The sequence below is a fragment of the Eucyclogobius newberryi genome, unplaced genomic scaffold, assembly GCF_026437365.1.
Source record: "Eucyclogobius newberryi isolate DKJ021-1_F unplaced genomic scaffold, fEucNew1.0.hap1 SCAF_22, whole genome shotgun sequence".
Classification (NCBI taxonomy): Eukaryota; Metazoa; Chordata; class Actinopteri; order Gobiiformes; family Gobiidae; genus Eucyclogobius; species Eucyclogobius newberryi.
In genome coordinates, this window is record NW_027315857.1 from 4,605,116 (window position 1) to 4,624,321 (window position 19,206).

At 40.4% G+C, this 19,206-nt stretch overlaps 1 protein-coding gene and 1 pseudogene across 1 annotated transcript in view; both read right to left on the reverse strand.

Annotated features, from left to right (window-relative positions):
• Window positions 1-19,206, reverse strand: part of dnah2 (dynein, axonemal, heavy chain 2) — a 208,609-nt gene that overhangs the window by 155,687 nt on the left and 33,716 nt on the right. Inside the window, exons 23-35 of the mRNA XM_072458523.1 lie at window positions 18,678-18,841; window positions 17,149-17,310; window positions 16,892-16,995; window positions 16,558-16,714; window positions 16,388-16,467; window positions 16,125-16,305; window positions 15,423-15,561; window positions 13,886-14,103; window positions 9,722-9,814; window positions 9,520-9,645; window positions 4,332-4,442; window positions 4,030-4,218; window positions 540-643 (exon numbers count right to left, since the gene is read on the reverse strand). Coding sequence (XP_072314624.1) covers window positions 540-643; window positions 4,030-4,218; window positions 4,332-4,442; window positions 9,520-9,645; window positions 9,722-9,814; window positions 13,886-14,103; window positions 15,423-15,561; window positions 16,125-16,305; window positions 16,388-16,467; window positions 16,558-16,714; window positions 16,892-16,995; window positions 17,149-17,310; window positions 18,678-18,841 — 1,828 coding nt within the window. The remainder of the gene's footprint in view (window positions 1-539; window positions 644-4,029; window positions 4,219-4,331; window positions 4,443-9,519; window positions 9,646-9,721; window positions 9,815-13,885; window positions 14,104-15,422; window positions 15,562-16,124; window positions 16,306-16,387; window positions 16,468-16,557; window positions 16,715-16,891; window positions 16,996-17,148; window positions 17,311-18,677; window positions 18,842-19,206) is intronic.
• Window positions 18,014-18,634, reverse strand: LOC140372096 (small nuclear ribonucleoprotein-associated protein B' pseudogene; annotated as a pseudogene).

Genomic DNA, 19,206 nt, shown 5'->3' on the forward strand with positions numbered 1-19,206 from the left:
TCTAGTTTTTATTTTTGATATAATCCTCTGATGACAGAGCATTTTAATGTGTTTAAAGTGGGAAGTGAGGCAACTTAAATGAGGCCAAAAACAGTAAATGCTAGGGTTAAAGTTGGTTACAAACTATATGTACAGTACATGGACATTAAAGAAAATAAAAAGACATATACAACATTCTCTATAATTACCTGTTGCTATAAAACATCCAGATGTTCCTGTGTCAAAATAGTATTGGTATTGCCATGTTTCCCTTACCTTAGCATTGCATTAATGCTTACTGGCAATATGTAGATCATGTATGCAAAATGCAAGTCAAACCCAGCAGTTTAGACGTACCTGATTTGTTTGAAGTAGGATGAAATAACATGGAAATAAAAAAGTACAAAATTACCAATGATAATAATGCATGCAAGTATCCCCCCAAACCCCCCTGCCAAACCAGTAAACCAAGGGGAAACACTGTATTGTGAAATTCTACATTGAATGCCTATTGTTTTCTCATAATGATCTTTTTCCATAGTTGAATAATGATGGATGACCTGTCTGTGAGCGGAGTGATAACCAGACGTCCAGAGTTCCCCAGATATTCATATCCATATCTGAAGGATGTGTTGGTCTGTCGAATGATGCAGTCATGTACGTCCTAGTGAAAGAACAATGAAAGAAATGAAATACTACAGACAAGAAGGACATTAACGTTGTCTTTCATTTCACATTCAAGTTTGAAAAATATAATATACTTATACATTAAAGCAGTGGTTCTCAACCTGGCACTGGGAAATCATTTCAGGGGTAATATATGTGAAAAAGGAAAAATTGTCTTAAACAAGGCTTGACACCCTTCAATTAAATTAAATGAAATTAAATTTATTTTTGTAACGCACGTTCATTGGAGGGCCTTCAAATGCAATTGTAACTGTGGATTATATATTGGCTTACCAAAAAAATTCATCTAGGTCTAAATCCTAAAATGAATCCTATATTAGGCATGAGGCTACATTGTCACTTTGGGGGTAGCTTACTTTTTCTGTTTGGGGGTCGCGAATGCCAACAGATGTTATTTTGGGGGTCACGACAGAAAAAGGTTCAGAACCACTGGTTTAAAGGACACAAATTCTGCACTGTCTGTATTGTTCTTGTCTTTTGAAGTCAAATAGTGTGCATTATTAGGCCCGAGCCGAAGGACGAGAATCGTCCCGGCGAGAGGCTGGAAAAATGCAAAAATGTACTAGTAAACAAGGACTGATTATGCCCGTGAGTGGTATGAAAGAAGATTTCATGAAAAAATATTGAAAGACAGCTCAGTAGCGCCACCTCAAAAATCAATTAACATGGGGAGCCAGACACTAAAAAAAGGTGCAGTAAAAATATGACGATCATTCCAAAAAATTGTTCATGTGAGGACATGTAAAAAAATGTTTTATGACCCCGCCCTAAATCATACAGGAAGTCAGCCATATTTGACAAAAGTGCACCTCGTCGACTTTTGGCATCTCCACCTACAGTTTTGGAGGATTTGTGAAGATTTCCAAGCTGAACAAGATTATATGCAAATGTAGTGGTTAGCTAATAAAATGGCTTTCTAGTGCCCTCTCCAAATCTGAAAAAAATCATAAAAGACAATTTATTTGTCGTAGACAACTGAAAATAAGTATAACGGCTTAATATGTGACCGGGCAAAATGTGACAAAATTACGTGACTCTAGCTTGAGTTTTCGAAAAAAGAGTTTCCGTTATTCTTCTTCTTTTTTAAAAATGTATGATTATTTTTATCCCACAAACCACCCCCAATGTTGACCCCCTGAACGTTAACAAACAAAATTTGACCCAAAATTCAGGATCGGTAGGATTTAGTGTCTAGAAAAATCGGGTTTTTTGTGTCTAAAAAAAAAAAGTAATAATTCTTTTTTGACCCCACCCTAAATCCCACAGGGAGTTGGCCATCGTGGGCGAGACCCAATTTTTTCAACATTTTACACCTCATACATTATTTTTTTTACCTTGGATTTTCAGTCAAAAAGCTTGAAATTTGGCAAAATGAATGAACGCGATAATACAATTCCAAATGTGGGCCTGGCCAGCTCCATAAAACTTGCGTTTCTCTGGTATGAGTTGAACGCAATGATATATATAATATCTATATATTATATGATAGGAGTATATGTATTATATGATATATATATATATATATATCATATAATGTATAAATATATATATCTTATATATATCATATAATGTATAAATATATATATATATATATATATATATATATATATGTATTTATACATTATATGATATATATAAGATATATATATATATTTATACATTATATGATATATATATATATATATATATATATATATATATATTATATATATATATATATTATATATTATATTATATGATATATATATATATAGACAGCGGATCTCAAGTGTGAGCCCACTAGGGCCGCAATGATTACTCGAGTAAATCGAATAATTTGATTACAAAAAAGCTTTCATTATTATTTCATTGCCTCGTTGATTTGTTTAATTTACACATTTAATTAAAAACATGCATCCTCGCTCCGCCACCGTGGACCCAGACGCTCGCGCTCCCCCATACAACAATTCTGCTTCCCAGTCACACTTGTACGTTCAAAACACACCGCCCTCCTCTGTTGTGCCTTGAAACAGCCGATACATCCATAGAATCAGCACAGAGGACCGCAATCTGTGGTGAAACAAGCAGCCAGCGGAGCCAACGCAAAACGGCAAAATGACGTCACTGCTAAATGGTTTCCAGAATGTACAAAAAATTGCGGTAAAAATCTAAAAGCAAGTTCCTATGTTTGTGAATTCAATGGCAATAAACTTTTTTATTCTGAAGTCTGGTGATGATTTATGGATTAAAACAGCGCAGAAGTTTCTCTGAGCCACGTCACAGTTCGAGAAAACGCCACACATCGGGGAAAATAAGAATGGAGTATTTTTGAACAGGATTCATCAAACCAGCATGAATATATGTTTTGATTAGGGAACAATGTTAAAGAACATAGTTAAAAGCTCAAAAGCATAATATGTGTCCTTTAAACAACCTCTCATGTTTTAGACCTTAAAATAATGTATGTCCTGAAACCCACATGTCTTTACATCTACGGGCAGCAGAGGGAATTACAATGTGGAAATAAACAAACCTAGCTTGCCTCGACATACTAATGTAAGTACACAGTTGTAATGAACATGATTGGAGGCAGTGTGAATATTGACCAAACTATTGTCATGCATCTATATTATATTTCTGTGTCATATTTATCATGGGACACAATTCTTATTATCTGTGAACTGGTACAAACAATCTCAAAGCTGACGTCATGCTATTTTATCAAACCCAAGCAACAGCTATATAAAACACAGTTGAATCTTGTGGCATGAGGTGCTCAGCTACAAGACGAAACATGCTACTGTTTTGCCTGTTTTCCCGGTATGCACCATCATAGACTAAACTTCGACAGCAGAACGTCTAGTGATTATTTATGGGATTAAAAACAGGACAGGAGACCTCAGGATCTCTTCCTCTGACATCACCACACTGGGAAATTGTAAAGTGAGGCTGTTTTTGTGAGGCTGAGAGAAGGTGCAGAAAAGATGAGCTTGTAAACAAGACTAATGAAATAACCCTAACACAGAGCTAAATACAACTACAGCTATGTTTGTGATGAAAAATGTTATAACGTGGTTAAAAGCTCAATAAAAATACATTTTGCATAATAGATGTCCTAAAACAAAGCTGCTGACAAATATGAATAATTGGAGCAAGTGTGAATCATGGGAGAAAAAACTAATGTTTTAATACTGAATCGGACTGAACGCAACAACACAATGAATTTGGTATTGAATAACTGGAAATAAAATGTAAAAACACAGGGAAGGGGAGTCCTCATGCAAACATATGTTGTTCATGTGTGAGGGAGAAAAGTGGAAATGTAAAAAAGACTGTGTAAATGCACTTTGTAATGAATTTCTAATAAGCTAACCAAAGTGCTACCTTTTCCCAGTAGAGGCGTAGCTGACAGAGCCACTCAAAGGCATTGACATCGCTGCAGCCGGCTTTGGCCAGCTTATCAATGACGTCACGAGCGTGGACTTCTATTGTAACCAGGGCAACGACTTTCAGACGCAGCACTTTGGACAGGTTCCCCCGGATCAACTCAGAGTAGCTGTTGAGCATGGAGACCTGGGGAATAAATAACAAATATGTCAAATATTGAATCCTGACATCACTAGTCTCAACAGCGTGTCGATAAACTTCAATGGAAACCGAATATGTGTGCTACATATAATGTCTACCTGTTTTCTTTTCATTGACTTGAGAGAAGACTTGTCGGCGAGTTCTTTCACGGTGATGAGCGCTTTAGTAACATCAGTGGTCCACTGGATCTGACTTGAAGTGATGAGCATCTAAGACAAACAACATTGATACATCAAATTGTATTTTTTACTTAAGCCAAACCCGAAAATAATGGGGGGCACACGGGAGACAGCAGATCGAGGAGATGAGTGCGCTCTCGTCATGGGGGGGACAGGGGGGTGTTGAGTCTTGTGGTGTTTTTAACAGTGGCCAGCACAGAGCCAAATTTCTGTACGAGAAAAACTAAAACATGCCAAGACGGGGAATCCTCTAGTGCTACAGGAAATTAAAAAGATAAGAGAATAAATTAATGATCTGACCTCAGAGGAAATTAAGAAAATGCTTTTTACAAAAAAATTTAAATTATGAAAGTGGATCAAAGTCTAGAGACTTGCACTCCCTCTGCTACTGCCAAAATGTGTCTTAAAAATCACAGTTTCACCCACATAATCCCAAAAAACATGGAGCAAGAGATGAGTAAACAGGAAAAACACAAGACAAGTAATGCGTCAGGAGCTAAACAATCAAACAGCATGGCAAACAAAAACAAAACAAAAAAATGGAGGGACTATGTCTCTCAGAAGAGTTGGAGGAAGTGTCTGGGGAGGAGGAAGTCTGAGGTCTGGGAGTCCCTGCTTAGACTGCAGCCCTCGCGACCCGGCCCCGGATAAGCGCGTTTCTCATTCCGAGAGAAATGGACTACGTCACTATGGGAAAAGCCATAGTAAAACCTCATCGCGATTACTTCATCGCCTATTTCAGCGTCGTGTTTATGCCACGGAGCTACGCTGTTTACGCTGGAGACGTGCGCCGTGGACAGGGCGGCGTTAAAGCACTGTACTGGACTCGGTGCAGGAGGTGGGGGACAGAAGGGTCCTGGCTAAACTCACATCTATGCTGGACCATGAGTTTCACCCCCTGCAGGACACTGTCCTCTCTGGAGAGCAGCTTCAGTGAGAGACTGATCCACCCTCCCTGTGTGAAGGAGACGTTTCACACGTCTTTCCTTCTGCTGCTGTCAGACTTTATAACAAACACTGTTAGACCTGAACACGTGTATACTGTCATACCCATGTGCAATACTGACTTAATCATGTGCAATGCTGTTTTTTCAATATTCTCTGTCCATATAACAGCTGTAAATAAGAGTGTCACTATTGTTATTATTATTATATAGAATAAGATTTTTTAAAATAAGTTTTTTATAAGTTATCTTTTTTTTTTTTTTTTATTCACTTTGTACCTACTTTGTGTTGCAACACTGGAATTTCCCCATTGTGGGACAAATAAAGGCTTATCTTATCTTATCCTATCTTAGGCGGAAAAGTGCCACACGCCTTGTTTTCCGTGTTTACTTTTTAAAACTGCATCTACAGACGTCTGTGTACAAAAGGTACGTCCAAAACGATTCAGAATGAGCTAAATGACATGTCTTTAAGAACAACTTCCCATACAGCATAATGTCTGTGATGATTAGATATAAAAATGTTAAATGTTACACATGTAGTTCAGAGTAACTAATGCCACTTAGAAGCTGTTTTATGAAACATGCACCAACAATTGTTTGTGTTTTTCTTCATGTTTATTCTCTTCATGTAGTAATTGCTACTCTGCACTATACGTTACAGTATCACTGAGATTTTTGTTTTGGTCTTTAAAATTTGACATTTTATACAGTTTGAAATGTAATTTTATGTCAAATGTATTTTCTCATAAATGGTATCTGCCTCTAGGTCATAGTACCGTATTTTCCGCACTATAAGGCGCACGTAAAAGTTTTTAACGTCCTCAAAAGCCGTCCGTGCGCTTAATAGTCTGGTGCGCTTAATATATGGTTTATTTCTGGCTGTGCTTACTGACCGCGAAGATATTTTGTGTGGTACACGGTGTATAGAGAAGATTTGAGACACGAGACGCCGATGCGTGACTAGATTTACAGTACTCCGGAACCGGAAGTCTCAACATGTGTGCAAAGCATTCTGGGAACAGTAGTCTACCTCTACACACGGCGCTCGCGGAGCTCTGTCAAAATGTAAACAACATTTTCAGTCAGGCACAATGCAGACACCTACTGGTAAACCCCTACTTGGACCCCAAGAAACTTGGCCCAAGATGGCTCCTGCCAAGAGACCATTGGATCTGTTATATTATCACAAGAAATGCGCTTACGGGCTAAATGATCAGTCAACTGTGGTCAGAGGCCAGAAGGCAGGAAGGCCGGAATCATCACTGAACTGCCGCGTGGATCCGAGATGCGGGATCACACTGACCAAAGAGATTTTAGCACGGAGCACCATCGACGCTTTGGCTGCTTTTACCATTATGCGCCCCAGCTGACATTAAACCGGGACACGGGACGTAAACAATCGGGGCTGTCCCAGGTAAATCAGGACGTCTGGTCATAGCTGTGCGGGATGCACACGGCGGCATTTGAAGGATTTGAGGAGGAGGTATGAACTGAAAAAGTGAGTGTATCATGTAGTATTTTACGTGTTGCAACTGAACGAGGCTGGGAGTTGTTATGAATATGTTAACGTGTCTGTTAGCGATAGCAGAGTGTGTTCTGTGTTTGTATTTTAAGTGTCTACAAGTGATCTTGACTGAGAATTGATTTGGATATGCTAACGTGTCTGTTAGCGATAGCAGAGTGTGTTTTGATGTTGAGCTGAATGAGTTGAACGCGTTTCATAAAGCTCAACTGACTCTGACTTGTCTGTTTTGTTTATCTTATGCGCTTTGTCGTCCGGTGCGCTTTATGTATGGACCAGTACACATGGTACACAGATAGCTGATGGTGCGCTTAATAATCCGTTGCGCCTTTTTGTGCGCAAAATACGGTATTACCATTACCAAAAGTGGAAATTAAGTGTCTTCATTCAGTTGTAAATGTGTATTTAAAATATGTATTTATACAGTCGAGGTTTTGGACATTTAAAAAAAAAAAACAACAACAATAAAGTCAAATAGCCCCCTCTATATTTTGCATCACTAGCCGCCACTGGACAGAACTTTACAACAGGTGGCCCATATGTTGCGTGAAATGCAGTTTGACATTCTGTCATTGAGTGCTGAGGCCAGAGCCAGGAACAACGGTGCCAGGCTCAACAGACTAAATGCTGATATAGTGAAACTGAAGCTAGGAGGTGGAGGCAGAGCACGCATTACTGAGGCTGAGCAGCATAATTCCAACATTATGGAGGAGTTACAGGAGCTGAAAGCTGAAGTAGTAAAACTGTGGATGGGGGAACAAAGATAATGAACAGCAAAATCCTGGATTTGCAATCCAGAATAAAGAAAAAATAAACAATCTCAAACTCATGGTTGACCAGAGGGTGAGGAGGGGGGACAAGACTGAAAGGGACTGGAGCTGCAGTCCTCTATTACTTTTGAGAGTGCACATTGCCTGGGCCAAGAAGCTGATAATGAGGTTTCTTAACCAGCATGTGAAGGAGTGCATAGTAAAGGCTGCAAATGTTAAAGGAGAACTCCAGTACAAGGGCAAGTAGTGCTCTTTGCCCAGTCCAGTAATCCATATGAAATTCGTCAACAACCAGAAATGTTTGCAGTTATGCATAAACCTTCTATTCAGCCACACTTCCAATGCTCACGAGCAGAAACGGCTCCAGTGGGCTCAGAAATACATGAAGACTAATGTTCAAACAGTCGTGAACAATCTTGAGTGTTGTGCAACCCCGGATGGTCCAGATGGAAGGTTGGTGGACAGCCACCATGTCCCAACAAGGCTGTGCAAGGAGGGGGCAGAGTGATGTTTTGGGTTGGAATCAAGGGGAGAGAGCTGATGGGCCCCTGTGAAAATTACCTCTATAAAGTGGGGTGGAGTTTCAGACTGACCACTTTATTCTATGGTATGAAAAGAAGAATCATGCTTTCCGTTAAAAAAAAAAAAATCCTCCTCATGCAGGACAATGCACCATCTCATGCTACAAGGAACACTTCTGCATCACTGGCTGCTATGGAAATAAAAGAAAAGAGACTCATGGTGTGACCCCCATCCTCTCCTGACCTCACCCCAATTGAGAACCTTTGGAGCATCCTCAAGCAAAAGATCTATGAGGACTGGAGGCAGTTCACATCCAAACTGAAGATCTGGGAGGATATTCTGACATCAAAGCAAAAAGCAAAGAAATTCATGCAGAAACTCTGCACAAACTCACAAGTTCAATGGATGCAAGAATTGTGAAGCAAGTCAAATAAGGGCTATGTTCAAATGTAACTTGACCTGTTGAGATGTTTTGATTGAAATAGCTTCTGATTACAGTAAATATGGCCTGCTAATGCTTCTAATTTAACAAATGACCATTTTCAGTTCTTTACAACAATAACAGGGTTTGAAATTCTGTTGTGCATTTATTTGGAACAATGCATTTTAAGTTTTTATTTTTGGAAAAAATACTGTTATCATTGGGATGTTTGTTCAGTAATATTCAAATTGTAGATTTGATTTGATTACTGTACTTTTTGGGCTATACAGCGCTCCTGAAAAACACAAAATTAATGAAGAAAATAGGAATTGTACATATACAACGTTGTAACATGAGATATTTACACATATACTACCCCTTTTGAACCGGGGTTCTTGCGACGCACCCGAGGTCTGCTGCGCCGCGGGACTAATTCGACTAATTTCTCAGTGAATATGAGTATGATTGTAATAAAACACAGCATTTTGAAATTGAACATACAAAAAACACATCACCGCTGTCCCTACTGTCCTCTCTGTCCACTTCCTCATCAGACTCATTTCTCTGTGAATATGAGTCTGATTGTAATAAACACAGAGCGTTTTTAAGATAAAAATACAGTGACCACTGTCCACTGACGTCTTCCTCTACATTGAGTCAAATGCTTTCGCTTCCTGCTAGAGTGCCCCGCGGTGGCCGTTAGCCAGTAAAAATCTATAAATTAACCGCACCGTTGTATGCGCCTCAGGGTTCAATGTGTGGGGAAAAGTAGCAGATTAAAGTCCGAAAAGTACGAGTGTAAGTAAGAGTGTAATTTATATTGACCATTTGGCAAAATCAGAGAAATCCTTATTTGGGATGCAGTGTATGGACTATAGACTAATGCGAATGGAATGACAACATAAGGACTTCACTTTGATTTTACCTGTCCAGGCCAGTCTTTGACCCACTTGTCCCTCTGCAGTAACATCTTCTTGAGAGCCAGGAGGCAGTTGGTCAGGCTTTCCTTCAGAGTGACGCGCATCATTTTCTCAACGTCACAGAGCCACAGCTGCACACACAGGCAACACGCTTCAGCTAAGAACGTTTTATTTCAAGCGCATCACTATAAAGTAGAGGACAATGACCTCCACAGGCTTTTCCAGGCTCTGCGGCAGGCTGAAGGCGATGTACTCTCCATCAGCAGAAAACATGCCCAGAGCTTCTAGTTTGTTGTTTGTCTACAAAAGAGACAAAGAGAGTAGTTAGAGGTTTATGCAAACTAAAGTACACATATGGAGCCAAATTAAAAACTAAAATAAAACATTTTCAGTATTTAACTCTTCACACTGACATTTCACTGTAACAAGCAGCAGGTATTTATTTGTGTTTTTCCTTTTTGAAAAGTGTGACATTTTAGAACTCTACATGTGTCACTCATTCGGTTGCCCACAAGTCCAAAGGTTCCCTAGGCCAAAGGTTCACTAGTCCGTTAGGGGTTAGGGTTAGGACGAAGGTTTGGACTTGTGAACCTTCGGACTTGTGAACCTTTGCCCTTGTGGGGTGGAACCACTCAAACCTCAGTGGCAGGACAATACAGGATGACTCAAACATGCAGGAACCAACCAAAATACAACTTTGAGAAAACTGATGATGAGGAAACACTGTTGGTACAAGTTTAAAAGCTCATTAAAGTTGTTGATTTAGCAGAATATATTCCTTTCAAAAATTATAAAAAACTATTGAGCAAAATAACAATTTATTTATTTGGTGACATCGGAATCAGATTCAAAATCAGAAAAGGTTTATTGCCATTGTCAATGAACAAAATTCACAAACTTAGCAACTTGCTTCGGTGATTCGGTGCAACATAAAACAATGAACAATGATAAACAACATATATATATATATATATATATATATATTTTAAAAGGGCATGCATTAAAGAAAAACAATAATAAGGTAAAAGTAAATATATTAATAATAATTTAAAAAAAATAATTGTATTGTTACTTTAAACATTGAAATTCAGAAATTTAGAATAAAGTTATTATAACTTTGTTCATAGTTATCTACCGACCTCCTGGTCCCTATTCAGAGTTTTTAACAGAGTTTTCTGACTTTGTATCAAACTTAGTGTTAGCCTGGGATAAAATAGTTATAGTTGGAGACTTTAATATCCACGTGAACATGAGTGATGACGCTCTCAGTAATGCCTTCAGCGCCTTGTTAGACAGCATTGGTTTCACTCAGAATGTAAATAAACCGACTCACACTCACAAGAACACTCTGGATCTTGTCCTAACGTATGGAACAGAGATTAGTGACCTCAGTGTCCTCCCTCAAAACCCTATATTGTCAGATCATTTCCAAATTACCTTTCAGTTTATTCTTAAAGATCATCCAGTCCCACAAAATAAAGTTATAATGAAAAGGACAATATCTGAAAAATCTATCTCAAAATTCAAAGAAATAATAGAGCCAATATTCAGTGACATGTCATGTGATCCTGCTGAGAACAGTTTTAGTCCCAGTTTAAGTGATCAATGTGTCGACTTGACCATGAATTCTCTGAAGTCTGCTCTTGACGTTGTCGCGCCGTTAAAACAGAAGGTCATTAGGCCAAAGCGCGCCTCCCCATGGTACAACCAAGAACTGCGTTCACATAAACAAAAAGTTAGAAAGTTAGAGGGATTATTTCGTCGCTCTCACACAGAAGAATCCCTAAAAGCATGGAAAAGTTGCCTGCTGTCCTATAAGCAGGCTCTGCGTAAGGCCCAAACCAGATATTATTCAAATCTAATAGAAGTCAACAAAAGTAACACTAAATTCCTTTTCAGCACTGTAGCTAGGCTAACAAACTGTCACAGTGCAGTAGAGCCCTCAATCCCAGCTACACTCAGCTCTGATGATTTCCTCCTATTTTTTAATAATAAAATAAAAACAATCAGAGATAAATTAGATGAAATTACCCCCGCTATTAGCCCTGAACTAGCCCAAGCTCTAAATCTAACGTCCCATATAAATCCACCTGTAAACCTAGAAAGGTTCATAGCTGTTGATCAAGCAGAGATAACTTCAGCCATTATGTCCTCTAAAAGCTCAACTTGTGTCCTAGACCCCATTCCAAGCTCCTCAAAGACATTCTTCCCCTAATTATAGACCCTATTCTTAATATAATAAATACTTCACTCGAAAGTGGCTATGTTCCACAGTCCTTCAAACATGCAGTCATTAAACCTCTTCTGAAAAAGCCTCATCTAGATCCCGACCTATTGGTAAACTACAGACCTATTTCAAATCTTCCCTTCGTCTCTAAAATCCTTGAAAAAGTTGTAGTAAAACAGCTTTGTCGCCACCTGCAGGACAATAACTTATTTGAAGTTTTCCAGTCAGGGTTCAGAGCCCACCACAGCACTGAAACTGCACTAGTTAAAGTCACAAATGATTTGTTATTAGCCGCTGACGATGGACTGGTCTCAATCCTGGTTCTGTTGGACCTCAGCGCAGCGTTTGACACCATTGACCACAACATTCTACTGCAGAGGTTAGAATGTGATGTAGGTGTTGGAGGAACAGCCCTCAGCTGGTTTAAATCCTATCTATCTGATAGGTTCCAATTTGTTAATGTAAACCAGAGCTCCTCACCAAGCTCTAAAGTAATTTACGGTATGCCACAGGGTTCGGTACTTGGTCCAATTCTGTTTACTCTTTATATGCTGCCATTAGGCAACATTATCAGAAAGCATGACATTAACTTCCACTGCTATGCAGACGACACTCAGCTGTATTTATCAATGAAACCTGATCAGAGCAGATAGTCACACTGGACAATGTCAGTGTAGCCTCCAGTTCTACTGTAAGAAACCTTGGAGTCTTATTTGACCAGGAGCTCTCATTTAAAGCTCATATAAATCAAGCTTGTAAAACAGCCTATTTCCATTTGCGCAACATAGCCAAAATCAGAAGAATCCTGCCTAAAAGTGATGCTGAAAAACTTATCCATGCATTTGTAACGACTAGATTAGACTACTGTAACTCCCTGCTTGCAGCGTGTCCTAAAAGCTCCATAAAAAGCTTTCAACTGGTTCAAAATGCAGCAGCAAGATTACTAACAGGAACAAAAAGAAGAGAGCACATTACGCCGGTGCTAAAGTCTCTTCACTGGCTCCCGTCGAGTCCAGAATCAAATTCAAAATTCTACTCTTGACCTACAAAGCCATAAATGACATGGCCCCATCCTACCTCAAAGATGCTATAGAACCATATCATCCAAACAGAGCTCTTCACTCTCAGAATGCTGGCCTTCTGGTGGTGCCAAGAGTCTCTAAAAGTACTGTAGGAGGTAGAGCGTTTAGCTACCAAGCTCCTGTGTTATGGAATCAGCTCCCGACCCATGTTAAATATGCTGACACAGTCTCTTCATTTAAGTCCAGGCTTAAAACGTTCCTCTTCGAAATCGCTTATGGTCAGAGTAGTTAGGAACAGAAAGATAAACCCACAGCTTCAGCTACGCTGCCCTAGGAGTAACTATGCTGGGGGAAGTATGACAGCTTGAGCACTATCCTCTTCTTCTTCTGACTACTTATGCTATCAAACAATATTTATTTTTTGATTCCACTTGCAAACTGTTCACCGCCTTCTTTTCTTTCTCTCACTCCTGAGGACCTGTGGACCCAGATGCCCCTCCCCTGGTGAAGTGGTCCCTGCCCTGTGTGGACGGTCCCTCATCTGCCTGAAGAGTGGCTCCAGTTCGCCTCCGACGGTCCCTCATCTGCCTGAAGAGTGGGTCCAGCTCGACTCCGACGGTCCCTCTTCTGCCTGAAGAGTGGGTCCAGCTCGACTCCGACGGTCCCTCATCTGCCTGAAGAGTGGGTCCAGCTCGACTCCGACGGTCCCTCATCTGCCTGAAGAGTGGGTCCAGCTCGACTCAGACGGTCCCTCTTCTGCCTGAAGAGTGGGTCCAGCTCCAGTCTCCTTGTGTCCGTCTGTCCGTCTGTGAGAGTCGGATCTCTCCTTCACTGGAACTCCTCCAGGTTTCTACGCTTTTTTCCCAAAGAGGTTTTTTTGTAGTTTTTCCTGGCCGAGAAGGAGAGTCTAAGGACAGAGGACCCTGGGACATCGTCCCTCGCCACCACAGACATTGTCTGACTTCATCGCCACCACAGACATTGTTGATTCATTTCTCCCTGTGGCCCTCAGAGGCAACTGTTGTTGTGATTTTGGGCCTTACAAAAATAAATTGATTTGATTTGATTTGATAACTTGTATTTTATTGTGTAATAATACTTGATTTTGTAAAAGCATCTTACCGTCTCCATCTTAAGGCTCTTGATATTGTCGAAACACTTCTTGAGGTGCGGCTGCATGGCCTGTGGGTTTTGTGATTGTCCCAGGATCTCAAGCACGTCGTCATTGGAGAGGAAGTAAAACCTGGGGAAGACCTGCCTCTTGGTCTCCAGGTACATGTCCAGGGCCTTCTGGATGTCCTCCAAATGGACACATATGTCTGTCAGAGTCTCCAGCAGACCTAAAAGCACAGCACAGTGCTGAGCTGAGCTGGGATTGGGACATCACAGCATTCTAAACCTTCCATAAATTCAACTGTAGGCAGGGGACAAGCAGGACTCCTGCTGTTTGACATGGATTCAAGTGCTATAATTAATTAATAAAGGCTATCCACATACAATTATGACATTATTTTTTCTCATAATAGCTTCAAAATGTGGTGACGTTATTCAGTAACAAGATGTGATTGCTCCCAAATGATGGTGAGAGTGTGAGAGTGATGTGGGACTGGTTTTACTAAATGGATGACTGGATGAGTGAAATATATACATTTATTGCATTTTATTGGCATGTATGCCATTTTTATATATCAACCTCAACCTGTCCAGGGACTGGAAGTGGAAATAAGCAAATTTACCATAACCTGGCACTAAATAAAAAAACTAAAATATAAAAGTATAGTAAAAAATATATATCACATTTATACTGTTTATAACTTCAGGCACTCAAAGTGTGTTACATAAAGGAACCACTCACCCATTCACACACACATTCACACGTCAGTGTGCACAGACACTGGGGGTTAGGTGGGTTAAGTCTCTTGCCCAAGGACATGACACATTTTGGCTGCTAAGATCATCTTAGAATCAACTTTAACTCTAACACACAACTAAATAGATCTAGAACAATCATATCTAGTGTCTCCATCTGTTAATGACTAATTTACATATTCCTATTTATCTCTTTAATTATTTGGTCAATTAATCTTCATAAAACACAGTTGGTAAAGTATTTTAGTATATAGTAAAGAATGGTCTCATAACTCACATTGCCTCATAACTCACATTCATGTTGTGTGGCATGTTTGAAATCTTGATCCAATGCAGTATCAACTTTGAACGTCACCCTCTTTCATAAGTGGGAAGACATGAATAACCCTATTGTACTTTAGTAGGAATACTAAAGTAGCTAGGATCGCACTGCCAACCTGTTGGACAGGGGATCTGATTGCTCTACCGAGGATGTTTATGTCAAGAGTGGGATTCGAAACAACCTTGGAATCAGAGGATGAGCCCTCTGCCAACTGAGCTACTGTCGCATTCAGCACAATTAACTATGACATGATAGAGATTTTGCCTTTTTCTTTCACCAATAACTGATTTGTTAACTACCACGAGGCTACCTCGTTAATGATTAAATTAGTCTACAAGTGCAACCCTTACAACACCATCTAAAACACTAGCATAACGAGTCCCATCCTATTAGAATACAGAACTAACTGGGATGTGCTGGTGTGACGGAGGTGCAACATGTGCTTATTACTGAGCTTAAGCATCTTACCCGGGTAATGTGTTCCCTGCAGTGCGTTGTTGTTCTCCTTCAGACGGCCCATAATGATCTTCCAGCTCATACTGAGGCTTTGGAACACTTTACACTCAGAGGGAAGCTGCTCACAGATGTCTTTGCCTTGGAAAATATTCTGTTTCATGAGGAGTGAGAAGGGTCGAAAGGACAAATGCTTCAGAATTCAGCGGAACCACAGCTCTCACAAAGGCCACAGAGACAGAGCAGACTACATCACATGGATCAATTTGGTTTCTGGAGTTTTGGGGGAATTTTTAAAAACTCCTACGCTTTCATGAGTTCTGTTGCACTCTCAGATTGTCAGACATTAACCTTCAAGTTACAATGATTCAGGATAGAAAACATAGATTTAACTCCTTTTTAAAAACATTTTTCAATTTATTTTGTTGAACCCATCAGCATTTTTTATTTGAAAGTTACTAGAATTGGGTATATCAGTAATAGGTGATGGCTGGAACAACAGAAAAGTTTGATTATGATGAATCTATTATTGAAATAAAGAAACTGAATTAGTAGATGTGTTTTGAATGGCTCTGAAGCCCATGACACATTTCTCTCTGGGTCAATGAGGATTATCAGATCTAAGACCACCAACAAAGAGCAGTCAAAATAGTTCAAGAAGAATAGTTACAAAAATATAACTTTAAAAAATCCTAATGTCTGTCGCACACTAAATACCTCCAGATAAATCCACTGGCGCTGCACCATCAGAATCATGTCAGTGACCTCCATCACGTGGGTGAGCCGACGCTCCCAGGAGTCCACCTCCTTTTCAAATGCTTTGACAAAACGAGATGCCTTCATGGTGGACAGGATCACCTGGTTGTCCTCCAGAGCCTGGAAAACTTCATCTGTTCCTCTGCAACATGTGAGAGGAAGGGCTGTGTCGTGAAGCTTAAAGTGGGTTCCTGTTTTAAACAGATCTCTTTAGTGTTTCTTACCTGAGCCGGTAGTGGCCCTCCTTGTATGGTGTGATGTCCAGGAACGTCTCATCCCATGTCTTTGAGATAGTTTCCAGACCCTTAAGTGTTCAAAACGTCAATCAGATAAGAACCTCTCTGTGATATATTTTGTATTAAAAAAAAATAAAAAACAGAAGAGAAAATGGGACCTGCTCGATGTGGAGCTCCTTGGATGCAGCTCCAGAAATCTCACAGATCCTGTCGTCAAACTTATCAAAGCCCAGGAAGATGATCTTCTCCAAGGTGAACTCGGGGCTGTTGTGGTCAAACACACACTGCAGCTCCTCACTGATCTGCCTCCAGTGTCTTCAAACACATTTAACATAGATTAGAGTTAGATTAGAGTTCTACGCTGCGACAGACATATATTGTTTATGTGTAGACGAGAGCTTCAATGCTAGAAAACCAGAATAGTTTCACAGGCATATGCAGTTGTGTGCTGCATACAAGACACTTCAAATGGACAGGGGAGTTCCTTGTTACCTGTCTCTCATGGCTGGATTTCTGAGGTCAGAAATAAGAGGAATTATCTTCTTAAACTGCTCTATCTTGTTCTTTGAGAAGGTCATGATGTTCCACTCTTTGTCCTGCAAGTATCACAATGTGAAGGTAAAAGCATTCAGAAGAATCGTCACAAACTTGTTTTATTTACCGGTATGTATCCATTTATAATACAGTGTGTTTGTTATATTACCAATGTCGAAGGGACATCAGTAAAATCATTTGCACGCCATGCTGACCTTGAGTTCTCTCTGCAGTTTGTGGAGCCTCTTGTCCATGTCGTGTGCAGTGCTCTCCATGCTCTCCGTCTCTAGACTGGCGAACTGCCCGCCCTTCCAAATGTTCCACTTGGTATTCCAGTCCTCTGTGATCTTCCACACCTGCAGCAGGTTGTCCATGTCCTGGGGGATTCCAGAGCACACTCACTCACACTGCTCATTCTCTCAACTAATATGTGATTTTGATACCGTTTTGTTTGCTTTTTTTGCTGATGAAAACATAACACAAAACACAAATACAAGTCTCTGAGAAGTAGTGACGGGCGAAACAAAGTATTTTTGATTAGATATCAAGTAATACCAAGTAATACTATGGCAAGTATTGCGATATCGATGGATCCAATACTGAGACGGAAGAGTTTTGTATGACTATAAAGAATTTTCTCTCCAGCCCAGCTTATCCAGCCAGAACTAATACAAAAAGTACATATAAGTGCAGAAAACCTCAAATATAAATAATGTATTAAAACATTTGATTAAATTACTGCATTTTTTACTATATTTTTGAACGGGTATCAATACTTCAATCAATACCGCTTTCAGTATTGATTAATATACTCATATTTGGTATCAATCTGCTTATCACTAATGATGATGAAATTATTGTAGTTGACAAATGAAAACAAATCTAATATTGAAAAGTCCAAAAAATGTAGAATGCTCCAAATAAAAATGCACTGTTTATGTCCAAGAACAAGTGCAATATGTGATAGAGGGTAGTAATCAGAAGACTATGGCCAAAACAAATCTCAAAGTATTAAAACAATGACTTCTTATTTTTTCTTTATTTCTAGGACTTTATTAAAAACAAAAGTACAAAATAAATCTACGGTGACAAACAAAAACGGGGACTTTTCATCCCCAGGGGCAGGGGCCTTATTCCTGGAGGAGGCATTCCAATTGGAGCTCCTCATCCTCCTGGAGGCATTCCCATTGGGGGGCCAATTGGGAGGCGCATGCCTAAGGGAGGGCTCATCATACCTGGAGGTCCTCCTTAGCCCATCGTGACGGGTCTCCTTGTTGCCAACGGTGCCTCTGTCCTGAGGGGTCATGACCTGCAGTGAGGGGCCTCCCACTCATCTCACTACTACCTCCAGACCTGCAGGAGCCGCAGCCATTAGGGCCCCAACGGGACCTTCCCCGCCAGCGGCTCTGCCAACACCCCGGCCACACTCGCCAGGGGCACACAGGCGATGGCAGTGTCTTTAGAAGGAGGTCCCTCCACCGCCATGGACACCAGGTTCTCTCCTCGCAGCAGTATCAGAGTACCCAGGACTCTCTTCAGGATTAGGTTCATGTGTTTGTTGAAGGCCTTAAGCGTCCTAATGAAAATACAACTGCCCTGAATAATACAGCGCAACCTGCAGCAGCATCTTACTGCTCTTACCCACCATCATGATCGTGGCTCCGATGGCGCACATCCAAACGGATTTAACAAAAACAAAACAAAAATGGCCGCGGCTGAAGGGCAGGATGTGACCGTGGCCTACCTTTTCTAGTGTTATAATACTCTTAGATGGAGGCTGCTCTATGTCGAAGAAGCCCAGCCCATCTATAATGGTGTTCTCCTCTTGCTGGAGCCCCTCCAGCACAGCGCGGTGTTGTTCTATCTGCCTTAAGGCTGTCTCACAGCTCAGTGCACTGTCAAAGGGACCTGCGAAGCACAAACATTCTTACACAAAAGGTAGCAACAGGATCAGGTAGATGTCCCAAAGTGGCACGTGAATAGTCCCACTGCAGGGAGTGTTGCACATAACTCCATACAATCTCATCTCTAGAAGAAGAAAATATCGAGGAGCATGCAGAACGGGGCAGCCATTCTGTTCTTTTTACGTTTCTGTAACATTTCTAAACACATAAGCCATGTTTTGCTTTAGAACGCTTTGGAACGCTTCTAAGAATGGCAGAGTGCGTCTCCATGCTCTGGGCTCTAGGTCCAGAGGCAGAAGTCTGCTACGTGAACGGCTGACACTCAAATATAACACTTTTTCAATAGATCAAATCTAAATTGTACCTGAT